The sequence below is a fragment of the Gallus gallus genome, chromosome 2 (assembly GCF_016699485.2).
Source record: "Gallus gallus isolate bGalGal1 chromosome 2, bGalGal1.mat.broiler.GRCg7b, whole genome shotgun sequence".
Lineage (NCBI taxonomy): Eukaryota > Metazoa > Chordata > Aves > Galliformes > Phasianidae > Gallus > Gallus gallus.
Genome location: NC_052533.1, coordinates 61,918,328 through 61,938,937, shown reverse-complemented (window position 1 = coordinate 61,938,937; position 20,610 = coordinate 61,918,328). Strand labels below are relative to the sequence as shown.

At 44.3% G+C, this 20,610-nt stretch overlaps 1 protein-coding gene across 4 annotated transcripts in view; it reads right to left on the bottom strand.

Moving 5' to 3' along the window:
* Positions 1–381: 381 nt before the first annotated feature.
* GFOD1 (glucose-fructose oxidoreductase domain containing 1) overlaps positions 382–20,610 on the bottom strand; it is a 70,109-nt gene continuing 49,880 nt past the window's right edge. For all 4 annotated transcript variants that reach the window (XM_001232577.6, XM_046930208.1, XM_015275974.4 and 1 more), the window contains one exon: positions 382–7,963. In XM_001232577.6, the coding sequence (XP_001232578.1) occupies positions 7,044–7,963 (920 nt within the window). In that variant the 3' untranslated portion in view covers positions 382–7,043. The remainder of the gene's footprint in view (positions 7,964–20,610) is intronic.

Below are 20,610 nucleotides of genomic sequence, written 5' to 3'. Positions count from 1 at the left end.
GACACCCATGGGGAAGTGGGAAGAGGACCTGAGGGGGTCTCCGGGCTGTGGCCAGGAGAGGCATCCTATGTCCCCATTTTCTCTGCTCCCAGCCATGCTGCCTTTGGTGGCACCCTTTGGCAATAAAGCCAGCTGTCTCCCTGGGACACGTGGCTTGTCAGGCATGAACTCAGGCCTGGCAGCAGCATTAAAACCTCAGACAGGCCAGTGCTAAACCTTCCTTCCCTCTCTTCTTCCACCAGAATCTCCACTCCAAGCGCAATGCCTGAGTGTTTTATTCACATACACTGAACCTACAGGCTGACCAGGAAACACGGGCGAAGGTGAGGGCAATTACCCCACTCCCCGAATACGTGGGAAAAAAATGACAGGCAGCTGGGATCACATCCTTTTATGTCTTTATTTGCCAGTTAAGATCCTTTTATTCCATCGATGCAAATATGCAGAACAACAGGAAACCATGATTTAAGCAGCACATACCAGTTGGCTGAGAATAAACTAACTACATTCCCCAAGCAATGTAAAAGTAACAATGCACATCATCTTCCAGAAGAAGAAACAAACAGATATTGCAGCCGAGAGGCACAGCAGGCAGCTTCCGTACAAAGTAGTTTGGCTGTTTAAAATGCTGGAACCGGCCCTCACCGTCCCTCCAACCCCACCCCCCCCCACCACCCCAAAAAGTCCTACTATAATTTAAACACTTCTTTTTTTTTTTTGTGGCTTTTTGTTTTGTTTTGTTGTTTTGCTATCTACATAATATATAAAATATAAACTCTGTTTACTTATAACACTTACTTTTCTTGATAAATAGCTCTTTAAAATATCTACTGTACATATGTCCATGCGTTGACATTTTATATATATATATATAGCATTTATATATACGTATGTATGTCTGAAAAACAATAAATATATACTTAATATTGACACACAGCAACAAACTGAACATACTCTCATTTTCAAAATCAAATAAAACCAGTACAGAGAGAAACAGTGAGTGTCATTTGTGAAGCACGGCACAGCAGGGAGTTTCGATTCCTGCCCTAGCGGGGGCATCAGGTATGCCATGTACTTGAGCGGTTGTGTTGTTAACACCTTCCGTAATGGATTTGTGTCATAAGTTACTTCAAGTCATACGTTAGCCACCCTGTATGCCATGTGTAACACAGACTGGGAGCAAACCCAGGGGGAAACGGGGAGACCCGCCTCTTGACTCGCAACGGAATGAAAGAAGGGGAGGTAAGCGAGTCTGATGGATGGTGTGAAAAGAAAAGAGAGTAATGGATGGCTGCAAGGTCATAAATAACCACAGTAAACACATTAATAGTTTTAAGTGCTTTTAGAGACGACGGCTGGCACTGCTGCAAACAGTATTTTGATTATCTACAGACAACACCATGCAATGAGCCAGTTTTCCCTTTGCCGCAAGAAGATACAAATGAAACCCACACGGCCAAATTGAAATGCTGGAAGGGGGTCACTGCGTGACACTGCGAGGATGCAGGTTGAGAGCTGGACCTGCCCTTGGTATCCACCAAACAGGTACGGGTTTTTTTTTTACATGTGAGCCTAAAACAAAACAAGAAAAGAACACAACCCCGAACTGTTAATTTCACAAATGCCAAAACATAATAAAAGGGTTTTTTTTAAAAAAAAAAAACTTCATTTCAAAACAGCCTTCTTAAAAATGGAACTTAATCCCAAAAGCAAAATTAAAAAAAAAAAAAAAAAAACCCAACCAAAAAACAACAACAAAAAAAGACCTTCTGCATGTGTTGTGTTCGGTTTTGGATTGACCACAGCTATTTTGTTTGTTCATTTAACAGAAAATGATGAATAAAAGCTATTTCAGTTTGACCCACGCTGATACCCATCACTCTCCAACCCCACTGCTTTGACTTGGCAGCTCTGAATAAGTCATTACTTGCCTGGGCTCTGGCTTCATACACTCAGTAAGTCATGGGGTTATGACACTGGTTCATGAACGCAGCATTATGTACAGTCCTGTCTACTGAAAATTTCTTCTTTTCATGAGCAAATGGAAGTGGGCGGTTATTGTGAAGGGGAAGATGTTTTTACTGGACGTGCTCCATCCAGCAGCTCAAGAGAGTGGAAATTTTAAAGCAGATACAACTGCCAATGATTATTCGGTCGCACATCATCTCTAAAATTTACAAAGCTCTGCTCCCCACAAGTAACAACTTCAATAACAAGAAGCTGCCATCCTGAACAATCCTGCCATTTCACAACCAGTCCTGAATACCCAGAGAGTGCTGCAGAGGTCAAACAGCCCAGTGCTGTGCTTTGTATGTACTTAAGGGTACATCACTGGGCCGCTGGACCGCCAAGCCAACGTGTTAAGTATCTGCACAAAGCCAAACATCTGCTGGGCGCATTCAGACCTTTGTAAATACACAACTTAACAGTGAAGAGACCTCACAATTCGTGATACTTTATAGTGAAGGTAAGAGAACTAAGTCAAATTTAAACATTCCCAGAAACAAAAACATGTCATCAGTAATTTCTGAATCTCTGCAAGGACACCATCAAGCTACTACGTTTATCTTTACCCATGAAATAAAATCAGCTTTTTTTTTTTTTTTTTTGGTAGAGAATCGTTTTAATTGGTCTGGGTCTTTTCCACTTTTGTATGCACGCAGAAATAAACGAGGTAACAGAAACTGAATTGTCCTTGTGCTGTGATTGCACACAGCAGAAAAGCCTCCTTCTTTGAATGGCTGAACTCCCAGGACAGCTGTTCACCTGCACAGTCATCATGATTTGAAAGCTATTCAAAAGAAGGAAACACGAAGTGCAAAGTGGAGAGTGCCTCTGATTGCCCCGTGCTGGCTGGGCAGGAATTTCTCATGCTTTCAGCCAAAGCCAAGGATGAACTCCGCAAAAGTCCATCCTGAGCCTAAACATGTCTACGCAAGCCCTGATTCTCTGCCTTATTGGCTGCATGGGTAAGGACACACCGTCTCTACTCAGTATTTTTTATCTACACAGCTAAAGTACTACTAATTTAACACATGCACAATATTAGATATAGGAAAACCCAAAGCTCTTGCAGAGGTCTTACACCTCCATGCAGGACTTCACTGAGGTCAGCACTGAGGCTGTGCACGCACCTAGCAGGAGCACAGGGACACGGGGAAGGGTTGCCCTACTACCCCTGGTGTGGAGCCCAATCTGATTCCCATCGAAAACAAGGCATCATCTTTCAGCTGACCATCCCAGCACTGGAAGAGGCTCCTACAAAGCAGAAGAGAACTTCACCCCCGATCTCCCCTTTGGCTCTTTTCGTCTTTGGCAACAGACCATAACGTTCAGTATCCTATGTGCACAGGTAGATGGCAAAGGAAAGAGCCTCTCAACAGCAGCCGTGGGGACAAGGAATTAACATTTATCATCTAGTGTATGAACAAGCTCATTTGGGGCTACTGTAAATTCCAGCAGCAGCCTCAGTTTGGCTATTAGGCCTGCACCAAGTCTAGCAGTGTTCATCTCACACATTGTGGCACAGCATTAAAGAACAGCATTAAAAGTGCAATTCCAAACGTATGTTCCCTGGTGTGGTACCGCTTCGGAGTTCAATCAAGTACATCTCTTCTAACTGCTGCCCAAATTCTCTAAGCCGGCAGGAACTACAGAGGCTACTTAGGACAATCCAATGTACTTTTCAGCTGTACCAAAAGAGCAGAGGGCTTTATACTGCCAAGGAAGATCCCAGACTGTAAAGTAACATTTATTTTTAGACCAGTAGGACATATTCTATAAATAAACCAATTCCTGGCTCCTCTAAGCCAGGTGGAAGTTAAGTATCTTTACATTCGGAACTACAGCATCTTTGCCTCCTAGAGAATGGAAAAACTGTAATACAATCCTGAACATATGCAGTCACTGCTGCTGTCCCAGTTAGCTAACAGTCCACCTCAATCTAGCCTAAGATCTGTGCTGCTGTCAGAAAAGGAGGTCCTCCCAGCCCCTGCCCCTGCCCCTGCTCACCCTGGCTGCCTCTCTAGGAGCTGTGGTCACACAGCGAGCTATACAGGATCCAACAATACAGGACTAACACAAGTATCAGTTGGCTCTGTAACCGAAGCATTACATTTTATTTCTAAGCAGTAAGTTCTGCATTGCTAAGTCTGCACAGAGGGTGGATGATGACTGTCACTGAAACCTCTGGATCCAAGATAGGATGGTTAAGGTCAGGACCTGTCCCTGTTCCTTGCGTTTCACCTGCTGACAGCTCACTGCAGGGAGGGTTGTCTAGGATTCCAGGGTATTTTCTTCCAACTGGCATCACAAAACCCAGAACAACACAGAAAAAAAGTAAAATGCAGACAGGAAAAGCTGTTCACATTCATGAGCCAAAATAAGGTGCAAAGACATGAGCAGCAATTCTAGCACAAACCACTAAGAAGCAAGATTCACAAACATTTTGGTCCATGTTTAGTTCCAGTTTTGGATGATATGTAACTAGACACGATTACTTATCTACTGTGCTTACATTCATGACTTGAACTTGCCAGTATTCTCAATAAAGGGCTTCTGTCTTATATTAAAACTCTCTCTTGATCCTATTCAGGCTAATTCCATTTTTCAGAGGAGAGGGATGGTTTCTTGATCAAATTTGGTCTTCTGTATTCTTCTGTGCATTTTAAAGGATTGAAACTGTACATCATGGTATACCATGACAATTACAATGGGAAATTCCTGTTGGCATGGACACTACTACAGGAATTCTCAGATAGATCACTGTAGGAAAAACATTCAAATTTGTCAAAAGCTTCTTCCAAGAAGGAATGATGAAAGCTTGCCTGAGGCCTCTGCAAAAGCCAACCACCCCAGAAACAATCACTAAAGCTGGCAGAACAATATGGACAGGAACAGTTCTCTGTTTGGCTGCAGTTTTGTGGTATTACATTACTCCATCATCAGTCACGCTCTCACACTTTAGGGAATATTTCATGAAAGGTCAAACATGCATACCCTTTAAAAATCAAGCATGCACTAATAATTTTGGGGTGGGATTCAAGTTTCCTAACATTAGCGACCGAAAAACATAGAAGCCAAGATCTTCTGCACAAAGGAGGAGGACTGGAGTTTCCAGCAGGCACCTGCTTCTATCTTAATCTGAGGATGAACTGCATCGCCCTTTGGAGAGCTCTCTCTGTACTGACAACCACGTCCTTGCAGAGCTGATGGGGACAACATACCTGACTCTTAGCTGGCTTGCGTCAGATGAGATGAATCACACTAATGATACGACACCCTCCTGTTCAAAATCATGCAGCACTAAAACTGGGAACGGGGCAGGCAGGAGCATACAGCAATCAGATGGACTCACTGAAGGAGCTCTTCAGAAGCCCTTAGAGCTCCTAAAAATAGCAAAACTGTAAGTGCTTTTTAAAAAAAATCCGAATTTTTCTAATTGCGCTCTTTCTAACCCCAAATGGCAACACTAATCTGGAAAGAGGGTCATATTTTCGTCTCTACTGTTCGCCCAAACGTTTCTCTCTTTCCCCTCATCAAAATGCAGAGAAAGAATCCTGAAACGGTTTTTTATCAAGTTTAACATAATTTAGTGCTATATGCTTGTTTTCTACTTTTTTTTTTTTTTCCTATCTGAAGGCCTAGTGCTGTAAACACATAAGCCCAGGAGCAGCTTTATGCAGAAAAACAGCATCCCCACTTACTGGGACGATACATGTGCCTTTCACTATATTTTTTTAAGAACTGAAAGAATATATTCTTCCAAAACTGCAATCTAAAATATTAAAAAAGACAGGACAAACGTATCAAGAAGGTTTGCCCACCCCTGCACTGATGACAGGGAACAGTCGCTACAGTACCAGCAGCTGGCCACTTGAAGCAGGTAGAGAGGTGGGGTTCTTCTTCCCACCTCTGATAGGTGATGGCAATTTTTTCCCTGGAAATGACAGGAAATTTTCTCATCCCTTTTTATTTTTCACTCACAAGCACCATTTGTTGGAGGTGAAAGCTTCTGGGTTGGGCTACGTGAAATTAATTGTTGGTGGGGATGTCTCAAGTGTGACTTCACAAAGGTTTAGAAGAACTGTCTAAGCATCGCATGGTTTGGGGTTAGATTTCTACCATTTTGTTATCTACCTAAGACCAAAATGCGAGATGAATTCACTCAAAAGTGAGTCCCACACACAGGAGATTGTGTGTAAACCTCTGTGAGACTAGCTCGAGTTCAGCTGTGTAATAAAACCCACCAGCACTTTTTCATGTCACCCGCCATTCATGAAGGTTTTTCACAACCCATTTCAATCAGCAAATCTGTACAGTAAACACTGAAGCTTACCATGAGCTCACAGAAGACCCTCCCTCCCACAATAGTGGGTCATTTGCACTGCAGTTGAGGGCTGCTTTTTTCGTAAAAGCTACACATTTTCCTACATAATTGTGCTTTAAAAGAAAACGACAAAACAATTAACTAAACCAACACATAGAAGCTCCTAAAAAGCTGTATGAAAAGTAAGCTGCCAAAATTTTCTGCATCACGCAACACTTTCACACAAAGTCCCATTGTTCTGTGTGTTGGTTGGAGGTGTAGTAGTACAGCACGGTGGTGTCAGCTGTCATGGTAGGAACCATTCATGTCAGACACTACAGAAAATTTGATGACATGACAGTACCTTCACAGCCCTCTGGTAGGTAAGGAAGATCTAAAAGGATCTTCCCAACCTTTCACAGTAAACACAATTGAATAATCTAAAGCACCTGCAAGCAGGAGACGAGTCCATGATACATATTTCCAATCACCCAGATAATACTGTTATTAAAACAGGTAAGTCAGCTCTTAACTCTCCTATCCATTTTGGGCATTTCTAGGGACCTTTCCACTTTGGTATTTAGCCACCAACAGATTCAGTTGATCCAAACACCGTATTTCCTTCTCCCCTATCCCCGCAGCTGTTTGCAAGATGTCCAAGCCCTTCAAAAGGGCTGAATTACCATTTCCTTTAAGAGCTGTCTGGTTCCTATTCTTTCCTAAAAGCTGAGTGGAGCTAGCAGTACAGAGACATCCTGCTCTTCCGCATGGCTTCACTGATTAAATACGCTGGACTCAGTTCTGGCTCCTCAGTCATGATGGAAATGTTCTGCCACTCCCCCAGCTGGTTTGACTTTTTAATGGTGTCCACCACGCACAGGGCATACAGACAGTCATCAAAGGTGGCAGCCATCGTGAGAGGCCTCCCGTCCCAGGTCCTCCTGTCGTCCTGGTCCTCAAAGGCCTGCCGGACAGCTTGGACCATCTTAATGGTGCCTCGGAGGTACGGGGAAGGGATGTCACTGAAGGCCTTCTCCGGAAGCAAGGAGTTGCTGACCGGTGTGGAGTCCTTCAGCAGGAGCTCCTGCTGAGGAGAGCTGTTGCTCTGTCCGTAGAGATCAGTGCCGATGACAATCAGCCGTCCCGCCGAGCCCACCACGATAATGTCTTGTTTGAACTCCCCTGGGACGTTGAAGTTGAGCGTCACCGTGCAGCACACGCCGCCTTCCAGAACCATCTGAAACGTACAGAAGTCATCACTGGTGATCTGCCGTATCCCCTTGATGTGGTCGGTCTGCTTCACGAAGGTCTTGAGCAAGCCGTGCACCTTCACAGCCTTCTGGCTGGTGAGGAACGTCAGCAGATCAATGATGTAGGTGCCAACCGAGTGCAAACCTCCACCCCCCATCAGGTCGTCACAGCTCCAGTTGTACTTCTTGCCCAGCAGGCTTCCGCTGTGAACCTGCACCTCGCACACCAGCAGCTCCCCCACGTAACCCTCCTGGATCAGCTGCTTCATCTTCACAAAGGCGGGCAGGAAGCGCAGCACGTTCCCCATGATGCTCATGAGTTTTGGGTAATAATGAGCCGCAGTCATCATCCTGAAGGCATCCAGCGGAGTCGCTGTTCGGTCACAGATGACATTTTTTCCAATGCCTGAAAAACATTCACCAAAAAAAAAAATCAACAACAGAAATATACTGATGAGTAAACTCATCGCCTCAAACGAAGCCAAGGAGAAAGACCCCTGAAAGAAAATATTTCAACGCTGTGTTAAAGACACAGAGACCCCCTGTGGCATGCACCTAACAGTTTCTTGAGCACCACAGTGAAAATGTACCGTTTTTGTTCTTAAAATGTGATCGTGCCTCTAAGTAGTACGATAGTGACAGTCTGGATAGGTAAGAAAGTAAGCTAAGGTAAAGTGAACTACTACCCCATATTTGCTACCTTCTGGGAACAGACGCAAAACTAACCCCCTCAGCTCTGCCATCTCACTCACATCTCTCCTGTGATACCCTGCCTGTGTGTGGGCTTTCAGGAGAGGAAGCTGAACTTCAGATTCAAATCCCTGTGGCACATGAGTCACACAGCCTCATGTCCACAGTGACTTGCAGTAGGTGCACCGACAGGCCTGGGCTTGTTGTCTCAATGGCCTCGTTCCTCCATCCTTCCCATTCTGACTGTTCAAGGTACCTCCACCAGAGACACGGAAAGTACTGGGCTTGTTGCATAATTTAGAATGCAAGAGTTGCTTCTCACAGAACACGACGTTATTCTGAAAAAGGCAGGCATTTTTTTGAAGGAGCTCTTGAGGGATGTCAACAGCGCAACCACAGTGCCAAGGGAGATCCACAATTGCTCTAAAACAGGTCAAACGTAACCGTGACAATCTGTTCCCTCCCAGAATTGCCCATATGCGCACAGCTTACTGAAGCTTGCACAATGATCCTGTTTTTATCTGGCCATCAAGGTATGCAGCTGAACGCAGCGCAAGCTGAGATGCCTAAATAATGGTTTTCATATTGATTTTTCCTTGTCAAATACTTTCACTCAATATCCATACACACAAGCAGTGACAGATGAACAAAGTAACAGGCAGAAGCCTACAGCACAAACTCGACTGCAGTGAGCAACACGAAGTGTGACCAAGGGTAGATTACTTCCCACCTTCCCACGTTCAGCATGAGATGACTGGAGGCATATGTCACAGCAGAAAGGAGTGGTACCTTTATATAAGGCCTGCACCGAAGCTTCTGACAGAGAAGTAAAGAAAAAGAAAATTCTTTAGGGCTCCATTTTCCTTCGTAGTCACATTCTTGGATATTTTTTATGTTAAATGAGCAGTATTACGTGAGCTATATATAAAAACACCCTATAGCACTAAATACGAACTTTGCCTTGGGAAGCCAGGGCTATAGCTGGGTCTGGCATTTAGAAGAGCTGAGTTTGGATCCTGTCTGCTGGAGTCCAGATGAATAAATCCAGTAAATCACTCTTCCTCTTTGTGCTTCGATTCCTTTTCCCTTAAGACAGGACAGGAATTCCTTTTTCTTTCAAGAGATGTTGTGAGGATAAAATTTTACATGTTTTGGAGCTGTTTGGATGAAGTCATATAAATACAGACAGATGGCAAGGATCTGCCTGAGCCCGCTTACATGAATATTTAACAGTCTGACTGCAAGAAGAAGGGGGTCACAGTCCAAACATGCAATAACCAGCTTATCCACACCGCCTATTCCCAGTCTTTGTCCGCTGCTATTTGAGTAGCTGAAACTGGAGGGAGGGCTGCCACCACTGAGGTGGCAGTCACATCTAGTAACAGCCAAAAAGGGAAAGATTCCTTCAACTTGACCTATTTACAGTCAGGTAAGCACAGAGGGACTCATTTTCCTCTCATGCTAGATAGGAATCTTCTATTCAGTGGCCACAGACTTCCTTTCTCACCTTTTTCTCTCTCATCTTTACAGACTATTACTGGTGAACGAGTTGCCATTTTCAACTTCATAGCACTCCTTTTCCTTCTTCCTGAATAATATTTTTCTGCATGTGTTTCTGCATTCATCCACCTGCCCTATATTCCTCTAACTGGTAGATCCAGCTGTGCCACAATACTGATAACTAACATAATAGCCCACCTTGAGTCACAGACTCTTTGCAGAGAGATTATAGTTGGGCAAACTGACAGCAAAATAAGGGAAGCCAGTCAAAACTTGCCTACAGTGGAATCTTCCTGAAAAGCCATTTCTCCCCGAAGAAGCCATTGATACTACCTCATGATCTGACCTCTTCACCACTATTTGACACGTGTGACTTTCTGCTCCAGTTCAGCTTGTGTCTTCCTGCCTCTCGGGTGTCTGTCTCATCTTATCTGGGGTTTGTGCAGGCGCTCTACAGCTCTACATGTGCATGTGAGGAAAAAGGTTTGCTTTCATTAGGCACTGGAGCCTAGGGACAAACTTCTAGCTACGTGCTCAGTGGCCAGGCTCAGTGGGGGCTCAGTCATGACTGAATGGGGCCAGGAAACAGGGCTGTCATTATCTATTACCAAATGACGATTATAAATAAAGGAAAGCTTAAGAGTTTTCACATTCCTTATACTGAAGAAAAATTGCTGTTTAGATCATAATTCAGGCACACATGCAACAAAAAGGGAAGAGCCCTAAATATTTGTATGTAGACAGAGAAAATGTGGAGTCTTACATTTATTCTTTCCCGCATTTCAACCTTTTTGGAAAGCTTGAAGCCTTTTAATTACAGCAAATCCAAAATGCAAATGTTCCTAGAGCCTGTGCATATGCTGATAATACATGCTGTGCTCTCATCCCTGTCAGGGATTTAAGCAGATTTCTGGTTGGCGCTCTGAAAGCTTTTGTACTCCATTAAGGCTCGTCCAAGCTCTTCCAGCATGACACCGCTCAGCACTTGAGCCTGTGCACACTACGTGTCTTTGTTTTCTCTCTAGCTGCAAATCTGCAAGCAGCCACCTTAGCTATCTTGAAACAGGGAGAGAACATAAAAGGTTTGTTTAATTCAATTTACAGGAATACTCTGGCGTGTTTATGTAACTGGAATAAGAAACTGGAGGATCAAAACACCGTCATTTTCTGCTCTTCTCCCTTTGCTTCCCCTGCAAAAGGAGAAGGAAAAAGGGCACCTTCCCTTTCAGCCATTCTCTAAAGCAGCAACATGCACACAGAGGGCAGTGTGGAAGGAAGATCATCCTTCTCAACACTGACAGTCCTGTGCTTCTGCCTGCGGGCTCTGAAGGAGCACTCTTGGGGAACTGACCTACACACAATATCCACTCCCATATAATATATACTCCTGGTGTAGGATCTGCAAATGTGGTTTATCATTTCACACATCCTTGAAAATCACACCATGGCAGACAGCACAAACTACTTTGTTAGCTACATGCCTCAGGCCCGCTCCATCCCACAGCACTCCAGATACAGGTGGCCAGAACTGCAACGATTCTGCATGAGCAGCCACTGTCCTGTGCTGACAATGAGTCAGTGTGCCCACAGGGGAGGGGCCGTGAGGTGGGAACTAGGTTAGACCCAATAGCTCTGCTCCCCCAAGCCCCTCCAGCAGGAAATAACAATGGAGGAGATGGAAGGCGTCTATCCATTAGACAGACCAAATCCAAAAGCCAATGATTGAGGCATAATGTGCTCCCACTGTCCTCAAAGCTGTGTAAGGACGTGAGTTTAAGCAAAGTGATACAAGAGAATTCTACTTACAGGTCTGTTTGCTCAAGAGCAGAAGATGACAACATCTGATGACCGCTTGGTTCCTCTTTAAAATGAACATTACAAAACTACTACTAACATCAGCGTATTCTCAATGTTTTACAAGGAAAGATAAGGGCTGAACGGCCCTCCTGGACCGTTCTGAATCTTCCAAGTAAAACCTCAAAAACTTAAGATACCAATTGGTGCTTATTTTAAGAAGGTTATTTAAGAACAGAAACCTCTGAAGGAGTGCATGTCCAAACAGATCTCTAGGAGCAGCTGAGGAAACAGAAGGAAATTGTTTATGCTATCATTCTTCTGAGTGAAGATTTCTCAAGCACCTTATGCAGAAAAGTCAAACTTCACCAATATGTTTACTGCTGGTTTGTCAATCACCTCACAGTAATAAATTTTGTCTGGATGCCACGTGATATTTGCAAACTTCAGCCTCTGCTTTAGAAAGTCCTGGTGATACGGAGATAATTTTGGAAGCCAAACAGTCCACGATTGACAGTAGAATCACAGAATCACAGAACATCCTGAAGTGGAAGGGACCCACAAGGATCATCGAGTCCAACCCCTGACTCCACTCCAATGACAAGACCACCCAAAATTCAAACCTGATGTCTGAGAGCATTGTTCAGATACTCCCTGAACTCCAGCAGCATGCGGCCTGACCACTGCCCTGGGCAGCCTGGTCCAGGGCCCGATCACCCTCTGGTGAAAAGCCTTTCCCTACCCCTCAACCTGACCCTCCCCTGACGCAGCCCCATGCCGTTCCCTGGGGTCCTGTTGCTGTCACCAGGGAGAGAGACTGTATCTACTTCTCTCTAAGAGAAAGGTAGATACAGTCCATGTCAGCAGCATTCAATTTTTTTTTTCTATGTAAATACAGAGTAATAATAGTGAGGAGGTGGAGTAAGAATTCCAGATTTTGAAATGGCTGAGGTCTGCAGCTCTTCATTTACAGAAGGCCCTAGCTCCTCAGTTACCAGTAGCCCAAGTGTCCCTGCAATACCCCCGAGCTGCACACCCTGCAGACAAACGGAGTTCCTGGGCCAGGCCTCAGGGAGCACGTGGTGGCTGTAAGAGGCACAGCCTTCATCAGCCCTGGAAAATGCCCTGTCAGCTTGTTCCCATCTGCTCCGATTGCTTTAAGTACGGACAGACACATTTTCACAGTAAAATAATAATTAAAGAAGAGCATCCACCGCTGAACTGTGGCAAGACAACTTCTCTATCTGTTCAACTTAGGACACGATGCCTCAGTACAGCATTTTCTCCTCCTCCTATTCACAAGAAAATAAAAAAGAGCTTTCTTTGGTGTCTGGGCACATAACCAAAACCCTCACTGACACCAGAAAGGTTCATTAGTTAGCAAGTCGCTACCTACTGCCCCTAGTCAGGATAGGGCTGAAAGGGAAAGTAAGGCTTTGGTGGCCTAAGCCAATTTGGTCAGCAGAAAAACACACTTCTGAAGGTTACGGGGAGCTGCTAACACTCAAGGAACAGTTCTGAAAGACAGGAGTTGTGGAAGAGCATGCTTACCAGCTTATTTCAAATTGATGGTTTTCAACATTTATGTCAGATGACGGCATCTTCTTTAAAACTGTTGTGTTTTGGGGTTTTTTTGTTTGTTTTCTTTTAAGAAGCTAACTCAAAACTGCATTCCAAATGGTGGCAATCCACACTATCACTACTAGGAACTATTAATATGACTTCAATAAATAAATACAGACAAAAGTTTCTTCTCGGACCTCGACCATTGCGGCTGTTGTTGCCTTTGGATCCTATGCAGAATCAGAAAGAAAATCATCTTTGGCACTCAGCTCTGTCCTCGGCTCATAACACATGTTGCAGCAACGTGTGCTATATTATTAGTATACATATTAATAGTTGCAATCAGATCACAGGTTCATACCCAATGCATTTTGACAGGGTCTGAAGATACACAGCGGTATCATCTAACATGTGAATGAGGAGTATCTCATTTACATTCTTCCAGCATTATAACACTGAATAATTAAGCTAGGATATACAGCTGCTTTCCTAAACGTGCCCACCTCAACAACAACAAATAAGTAGTAAATTTAGTTTAAAAGCTCTGCTTTGCTGCAAATTGGTGTTTTTGGCCATACTGACCAGACCAGATCTTGGCCAGAGCTCTCCTTGGGGAAATATCAAAAATCATTGTCAAAACAGAATGAAAACAAAACGACCTATCAGAAGTCACTACTTCTCATTCAGATAGTTTACTTGCAGCAATTTCCTCTTGTGCACAAACATGCACATATTGCCAGCTCTGTGGTTTTGCGCAGAAACCATCTTAGAAATCATGTGAGGCGTCAGGAGCCGGTGCACAGTTCCCTGCAGTTAAATTGATGTTTGATATAAGCCGAGCATCAGCAGAGCTGTGTGTTTTGCATATTCCCACACTAGACAGAGATCTGTTTGCAATATTAATCATGCCAGGGTACCATGCTGACACAGCCCCCTTAGGTATTCAAAAAACGCCTTTCCATTTTGATATTGCATAAAAATTTAAATGAATTCTGGTGTACACCTACATGCAAAAACATACAGAATTGACTGAAAGTAATGACTTCAGAAATCTTCTTCACACCTGTATGAACCATTGTTTCCTATCCTTTTCTTTCAAATCTGCAAACACAGCATTGGAATGCTGTCATTTAGCCACGACCTCAAAAAGTGTTCTCAGCTATCTACACTGACTCTTGCCTAAGAGACAACCCTAAATAAAACCAAGGGTTGGTAATCAGAAAGTTCTTTCCTTCTCAAATCCATCATGTGTATGAAACCCCAAAGACAAGGGTAGTGATCTGAGCTGTAAGTGTCCTGAGCCGCTGCCTGCAGGGGACAGCCCTCAGAACTGAGAGTAGATGATGCTATTTTTTCTGTTTCACATCCCTCCTTAATATAACCTCAGAGCTGTGCTCCCTTTCATCCAAAGCTGGAACAAACCAGTTCTGCACTGCTCTTCATTTCAAGCTCAGGTGTACCAGAGAGACACATGATGTTCAGATTGCCTCTCGAAGACTGTACGCTAATACAGAATTTGGGAGCTGTGGCTCTTAACAATGCTTTTTATTAAATGTGAGTTCTGATAGTTGGGCTGGCTCTTCAGTCTCTCAGAGATAGAATTTAGCATGTTACAAGCATGACAAGCCATAAACCATTAGCGCTGGCCAACCACCATTTTCTGGTCTGCTCTTCTTCTGACCACAGGGACACTTCACCCCTTTGGGCAGATTCTGTAGTCCTAAGTGGGATGCAGGAAAGGAAAGGGAGAATGTGGCTGAGGGAACAGAGAAGGGGACAGGGAACAGAAGGAAGAATGCTACATGGAGGAAAGAAGGACATGGAAGGGGATGGGAGTTTGCAGCCACCAGCTTAGAGAAGCACAGCATACCCAAGTGGCATCAGCAACATCCCCAGGCCTCAGAAGCACATCCCCAGGGGGTCTCCTTCAGTGCAATGCTGGTGTGAGCCCTGCTAGCATCTTTTCTGCAGAAAAAATAACAGTGAAACAGGAAGAAAGAGACTGTACCCTCCTGAGCAGGAGGAAGGAATGATGATTAAAGCTATCAGCTTTAAAAAAGTGATGTGAGCGCTAGTTAAGCTATTGCCCAACTCTACATGAGACTAGAGGAACGTAGTACTGGTGCAGGCTATGCAATGGGACTGGTACTCTTTTCTGATGTATCACTTTGGAGATGAATCACATACTGCAAAGCAACAAAAAGCTTTGGAATTTCTCAGAAAAAATGGTCTGAATAAATATGGGTATGTACATTTCTAGCAGGAGCAGTGGAGAAACTACTGGATTGCTGATCTGCCCTTGGAGTGCATTCTGGGCCACCTCATGACAACAAGCAAACCTACTGTGAGATGATTCAAGTGCTTTTTCATGCAGGACATTGATTTCTTCTTAGCACATACATGTGTCTCTGCTCTTACTAGAGGCTGCTGCTGTCAATACTGTGATACAGTAAAACTTGGAGTGACAATAATAACAATGGTTGTATTTATCATATTCAGCGCATGATCTGTCATTCAATTCCTTAAATGGCTCAGAGAAAAAGCATTTACTTCAATCAATGGATCTGGCAGGGGAAAATTGATGGCAAGACAATGTTTCTTCGAGGAAACCTTATTTAACAAAACTTTTGACAAGGAGATAAATCTGGGTGATGAATGCCTGCCTAAAAGATTGGCATTAGTCACAGCTCTAACGCTGGCTAAGACGATCTCTGATAATCACAGATATATATAAGTGCTGCAAAAAATCAAGTTGTTATAGCATACTGAGTCATAGCTCACGAACTGATTCATACTAATAGGGCATGTGTGTGTACTCCTCGTCTGCTCCAAGTGTGAGGTAAAATAACAGCGATGTAAGGAACAGATTTCCCTTTGCAACTGAAGCAGACTGGGGAGGCACACAGAGGGCAATACACCTCGCTGCTAACCAGCAACAGCTCATTTGGCCATAGTAAACCAATTGCTTCTACAGATTTTGCAAACCCCGAATCTCTTCCTCTGCATCAAAATATTATGATGTAAATAAACACTCGTACTGTCATATTTCATAGTCAATGGAATGAGATGCACATCACAAACATTAGATGGAGGACTAAATACAGGAAACACACACATGCCCAAACAGCACGCATCACCACCACCAAAGCGAGGGGCTCAGCTCATCTATCTTAGAATCACAGAATGGTCTGAGTTGGAAGAGATCCCTAAAGGCCACCTAGTCCAACTTCCCTGCAATTAACTGGGACACCTACAGCTCCATCAGGCTGCCCTGAGCCCTGTCCAGCCTCACCCTGAATGTATCCAAGGATGGGGCTTCCACCACCTCTCTGGGCAACCTATGCCAGTACCTCATCACTGTAACTGCAAAAAAACTTCCTTACATCCAGTTTAAATCTTACCTCTTTCAGTTTGAAACCATTTCCCCTTGTCCTATCACAGTAGATACTGCTGAAGAGTCTGTCCCCCTCTTTCTTATAGCCCCCCTTGAAGGCCCCCTGAAAAGCCATACTCAGGTCTCCCCAGAGCTTTCTCTTCTCCAGACTGAACAGCCTCAGCCCTCTCAGCCTGTCCTTGTAGGAAAGGTATTCCATTCCTTGGATAATTTTTATGGTCCTCCTCTGGATGCGCTCCATGTCTCTCTGGTACTGAGGACTCCACACCTGGACCCAGAACTCAGCAGCGCACAGCAGAGGGGCAGGATCACCTCCCTCAACCTGCTGGCCACTCTTCTTTTTGATGCAGCCCAGGGTATGGTTGGCTTTCTGGGCTGTGAGGGCACATTGCTGACTCATGTCCAGTTTGCCATCCACCAGCACCCCCAAGTCCTTTTCAGCAGGGCTGTACTCTTTCATTCCTCAGCTTGTATTGATAGTAGGAGTTCCCATGACCCATGTGCATGATATTGTACTTGGTTTTGTTGAACCTCACAAGGTTTACCTGGGTCCACTTCTGGAACCTGTCTAGGTCTCTCTGGATGGCATCCTGTCCTTCAGGTGTGTTGACAGCAACACAGCTTGGAGACAGCACCACACAGTTTGGTGCCTTCTTCTAGCCCTGGTGTACCATGCCGTGATTCCAGGTTTTAGGTTTATCCTTACTGCTCTAACCTCCCTTCCTCAAAACCGCTTTGAAGACAAAAATCTGAACATTTGAATAAACAGAGGAAAACTGCAATTGCCTCTGCCTTGGCTGCTTTATAGCTGTAAATTAAGACCAAGCGCGCTTCAGTGATGACAGGTACAATAAAAGGAGCACCCTGCAGAGATGGTGCTGCCACCACTGCAAGTGGCACACAGCTGCATCTCAGTTGGCACCCACGTGTCACCCAGCTCAGGAGGGGCACAGTCCACATGAAGAGCTCTGCAGCTGCAAGCCAGCACAACAAGCAAGATTTGTGAGCTGTCAGTTCCAGGAAACGACCTCAGCTGGATCAGCAGTCTGCAAAACCAGCCTAGGAAATGGGAAGAGAGGCTGGGGACTGGTTTTTCTTGCTTGGAATAATAATAAAAAAAGATACTGGGTTCTTAGTAGGTGGCTGAGGTAAGGTGTGGTGCTGAGCTGAGCAAGTGCACCTCCTGGCTCCAAGAGATTGTAATGATGCCCGCAGGAAATTGAGTGGCATCTGAGCAGAACCAGGATGGTCATCAGGATGAGAGAAGACCATAACGATGATATTAGTTTTCATAGTCTATTCATATCAGTACTAACTTTGATTTGCATAGAGGTGGTAATTAGGGTCGTGGACTGAGACCATGTCTGTGCACATAATGCTGTCAGTACAAATGCTGCCATAGCAGTATCCAAAGCTCTTTGACACAGATGCTGTTCATGTGGGGCTTGATGCTGGATGAGCACAGCACAGATATATGACCTCTCCTCCACAGATTATGCGTCTGTATTTGGACAATGCACTGTCGTGACTGTAAGTTTTCCAGTAAGAACATACTAATTTTTGGTTGCTTATTCTGTCAGCATGGCTAATCATGTCCTTTTCAACTACAGCCTTTGATGTGGGATTATGAAGAATGTGCATCACTGAATGCTTAGGCAATGTGCTTGGGAGCAAGAAAAGCAACCAAGTCTTGCATTATGGTGTACACAAGCACAGTTTGCAAGGCAAAGCAAAAGTCTCCAGCACTTCCCTAACGTGGGTGAGTGCAATGCTTCGTTCCCAGCCCACCTGGTGGGTCATCCTGATCGCTCCTCTGCAGGCACTTATGCAAATAACAACATAGGAGAATGAAATAAACGAAGGACTTAGTGTATTTTAATCTATGTACAAAAACTTTAACTGCTGGGAAATCTGAAGGTGCAAATCCACCCTGACAAACCAGCTAGATGCACACCGCAAGGAAATGCTCCGGGGGTCCCAGCTTGAGATTAGCTGCTCAGGCATCTGAAACATGCTGAGACTTCCATTCCCTGAGCCCTACTTGGGTGCTTTCCATGCTCTCATGTGCGCTTGGGAAAATGTACACGGGACAAATTGTGCTGGCTTTCCCAAATTCCTCTTCAGTTTTTATGTACCCAAATCGCCATCAAAACTACATCCCTGCTGAGTACTTGCCTGCGCAAGAAAAAGGAATGAAAGGCTCCCCTATGTGCTGAGATAAACCGAGAAAGGGAAATCATTCGGCTTCATTCAGTCAAATGCTCATTAATTTCGATGGGATTTTAATTGTTTAAGGACTAAATAAAAAACTCGGTGAAAATCCCTGTATTTGATCCTTCACTTGTTCCAATTACTCGTAGTTCCTCTACTCACGTCCTAGTGCAAAATGCATGCCATCAGTCCGGTATACTGTAATACCCTCCTTTTCCATCGTGATAAAATCACAGCCTGTGGTCAGTCACTGCTCTCAGGAGGCATTATTATCCATCTTTAAATATGTTTCTTTCTGTGTTAGCTGACAACAGCTAAATGCCCAGCTGTTGTAAAGGCTTTGGTAGGATTAGGCAAACAGGCAGTTCTATTTTCTTTCAGCTTGCCTTTCCAACAAAGGATTGTTGATGCTTACCGAGTCAGATAAATTTACGGCTGATAATTAGAGTTAACTTTCTTCTGTTTCTCTTGCCTACCCCTTCCACCCCTGTTAAAACCAGCAAGTTGTTATCAGGTACTAAATAAGAAATTGACAAAAAAGAAACAACACATTAATGCCTGCAAGTAATTAATGTAGCCATTACTTTGCATATTTTACAGGATTCAGGAAGCTTGAAGAACCTTGAAAAAATACATCCCACCAGCCAAGTGATAGGGAAAGTGTCAGGAAAACTTGAGTTCTAAAAAACCACCTTACATGTTGCAGTGTCCTATCAGTCTGTACCTCACATGGCACCACAGCAAACCCTGTGCCTTCCTGTGCTTTGTATTTCAGGGTTTTCTTCAGTAAACATTCAGTGATACTACCTGTATGAGATGCATTGCAGTTCCTAGTGCAATCCTTGCTACATGATTATAGGAAGCACTGGCTTCACTACCTATGTGACCCAGAACATTTTTTCTAACCTTCTCTCTCCCTGATATTTTTAGCTGGAGTATTTCTATTTCTTTCCCTGCACACTGGAGTTTGAAGAATCTCTGTGCTGAAGCAAATGTGTGTGAGCCCTGCAGCGCTGGGTGAATGGAGCACGCATTTGACCTAATTTTCTGATTCGAGTGGTTAAAATAAAGTTAAAAATCATTCCTCGCCTTCCCAAATACTGTGCGGACTACAAGGCAGCAAGACTATAGAATAGGATGGGCTATCTTAACCAGACATGTTTGAAAATTGTACCCCACAACCACTTTTGACTTCGGTCTACAGGCATGTACAAACAGATTCACATACAGAAAAAGCAATGGGGAGCACTGGGGGAGCTCCTTTCACGTGCAGAGATAGAAGGGTGCGGTAGGTGGAGGTATACAGTGTCATTTCTTTTGCTCAGCAGTGAAGTGTATGTAATACAGAACAACAGAAATGGAAAATGTCAGTTTATAACTACTGACCAAACCTTCCCAGAGCCCATCAGACTCTGCCTAGCTGTGGGATCAGATCTTCTGGAGTAATCCAAAGTTAGGCACAGACGGATGAGAGCCAGGTTGCACAACGTGTCTTAGGGAGGACAGAGTTCTCTCATTTGTTTCCTGCTTGTTGTGTCAGTGGTTCCCTCTCTGCTCACTGAATTGCATTAGCACAGGGACCAGAGAGGCTGGCATGACTGCTCCTTTCAAAAACTGGAATCAAAAGGCATTCAGGTCAGCTGAACCAACATCCCAACTTTACCCAAGGGGCTGAAGGGTGCCTTTTCTATCTATCTCCTTTTTTTCTGGTGTGCCATTTCACTAGGATCCGGGAGACTACACAAGCATAAACACACCAGCCAGGCTGCGGGATGGTATTTTTCCACCCACCTATGTCACTACAGTTTGCCTGAGACTATTTATGGATGAGGCCATTGCTTGATTCCTCATGGCTTCTCATTTCCGCTTCACAGACCAAACCCTCTGGCTCAGAACAGTGT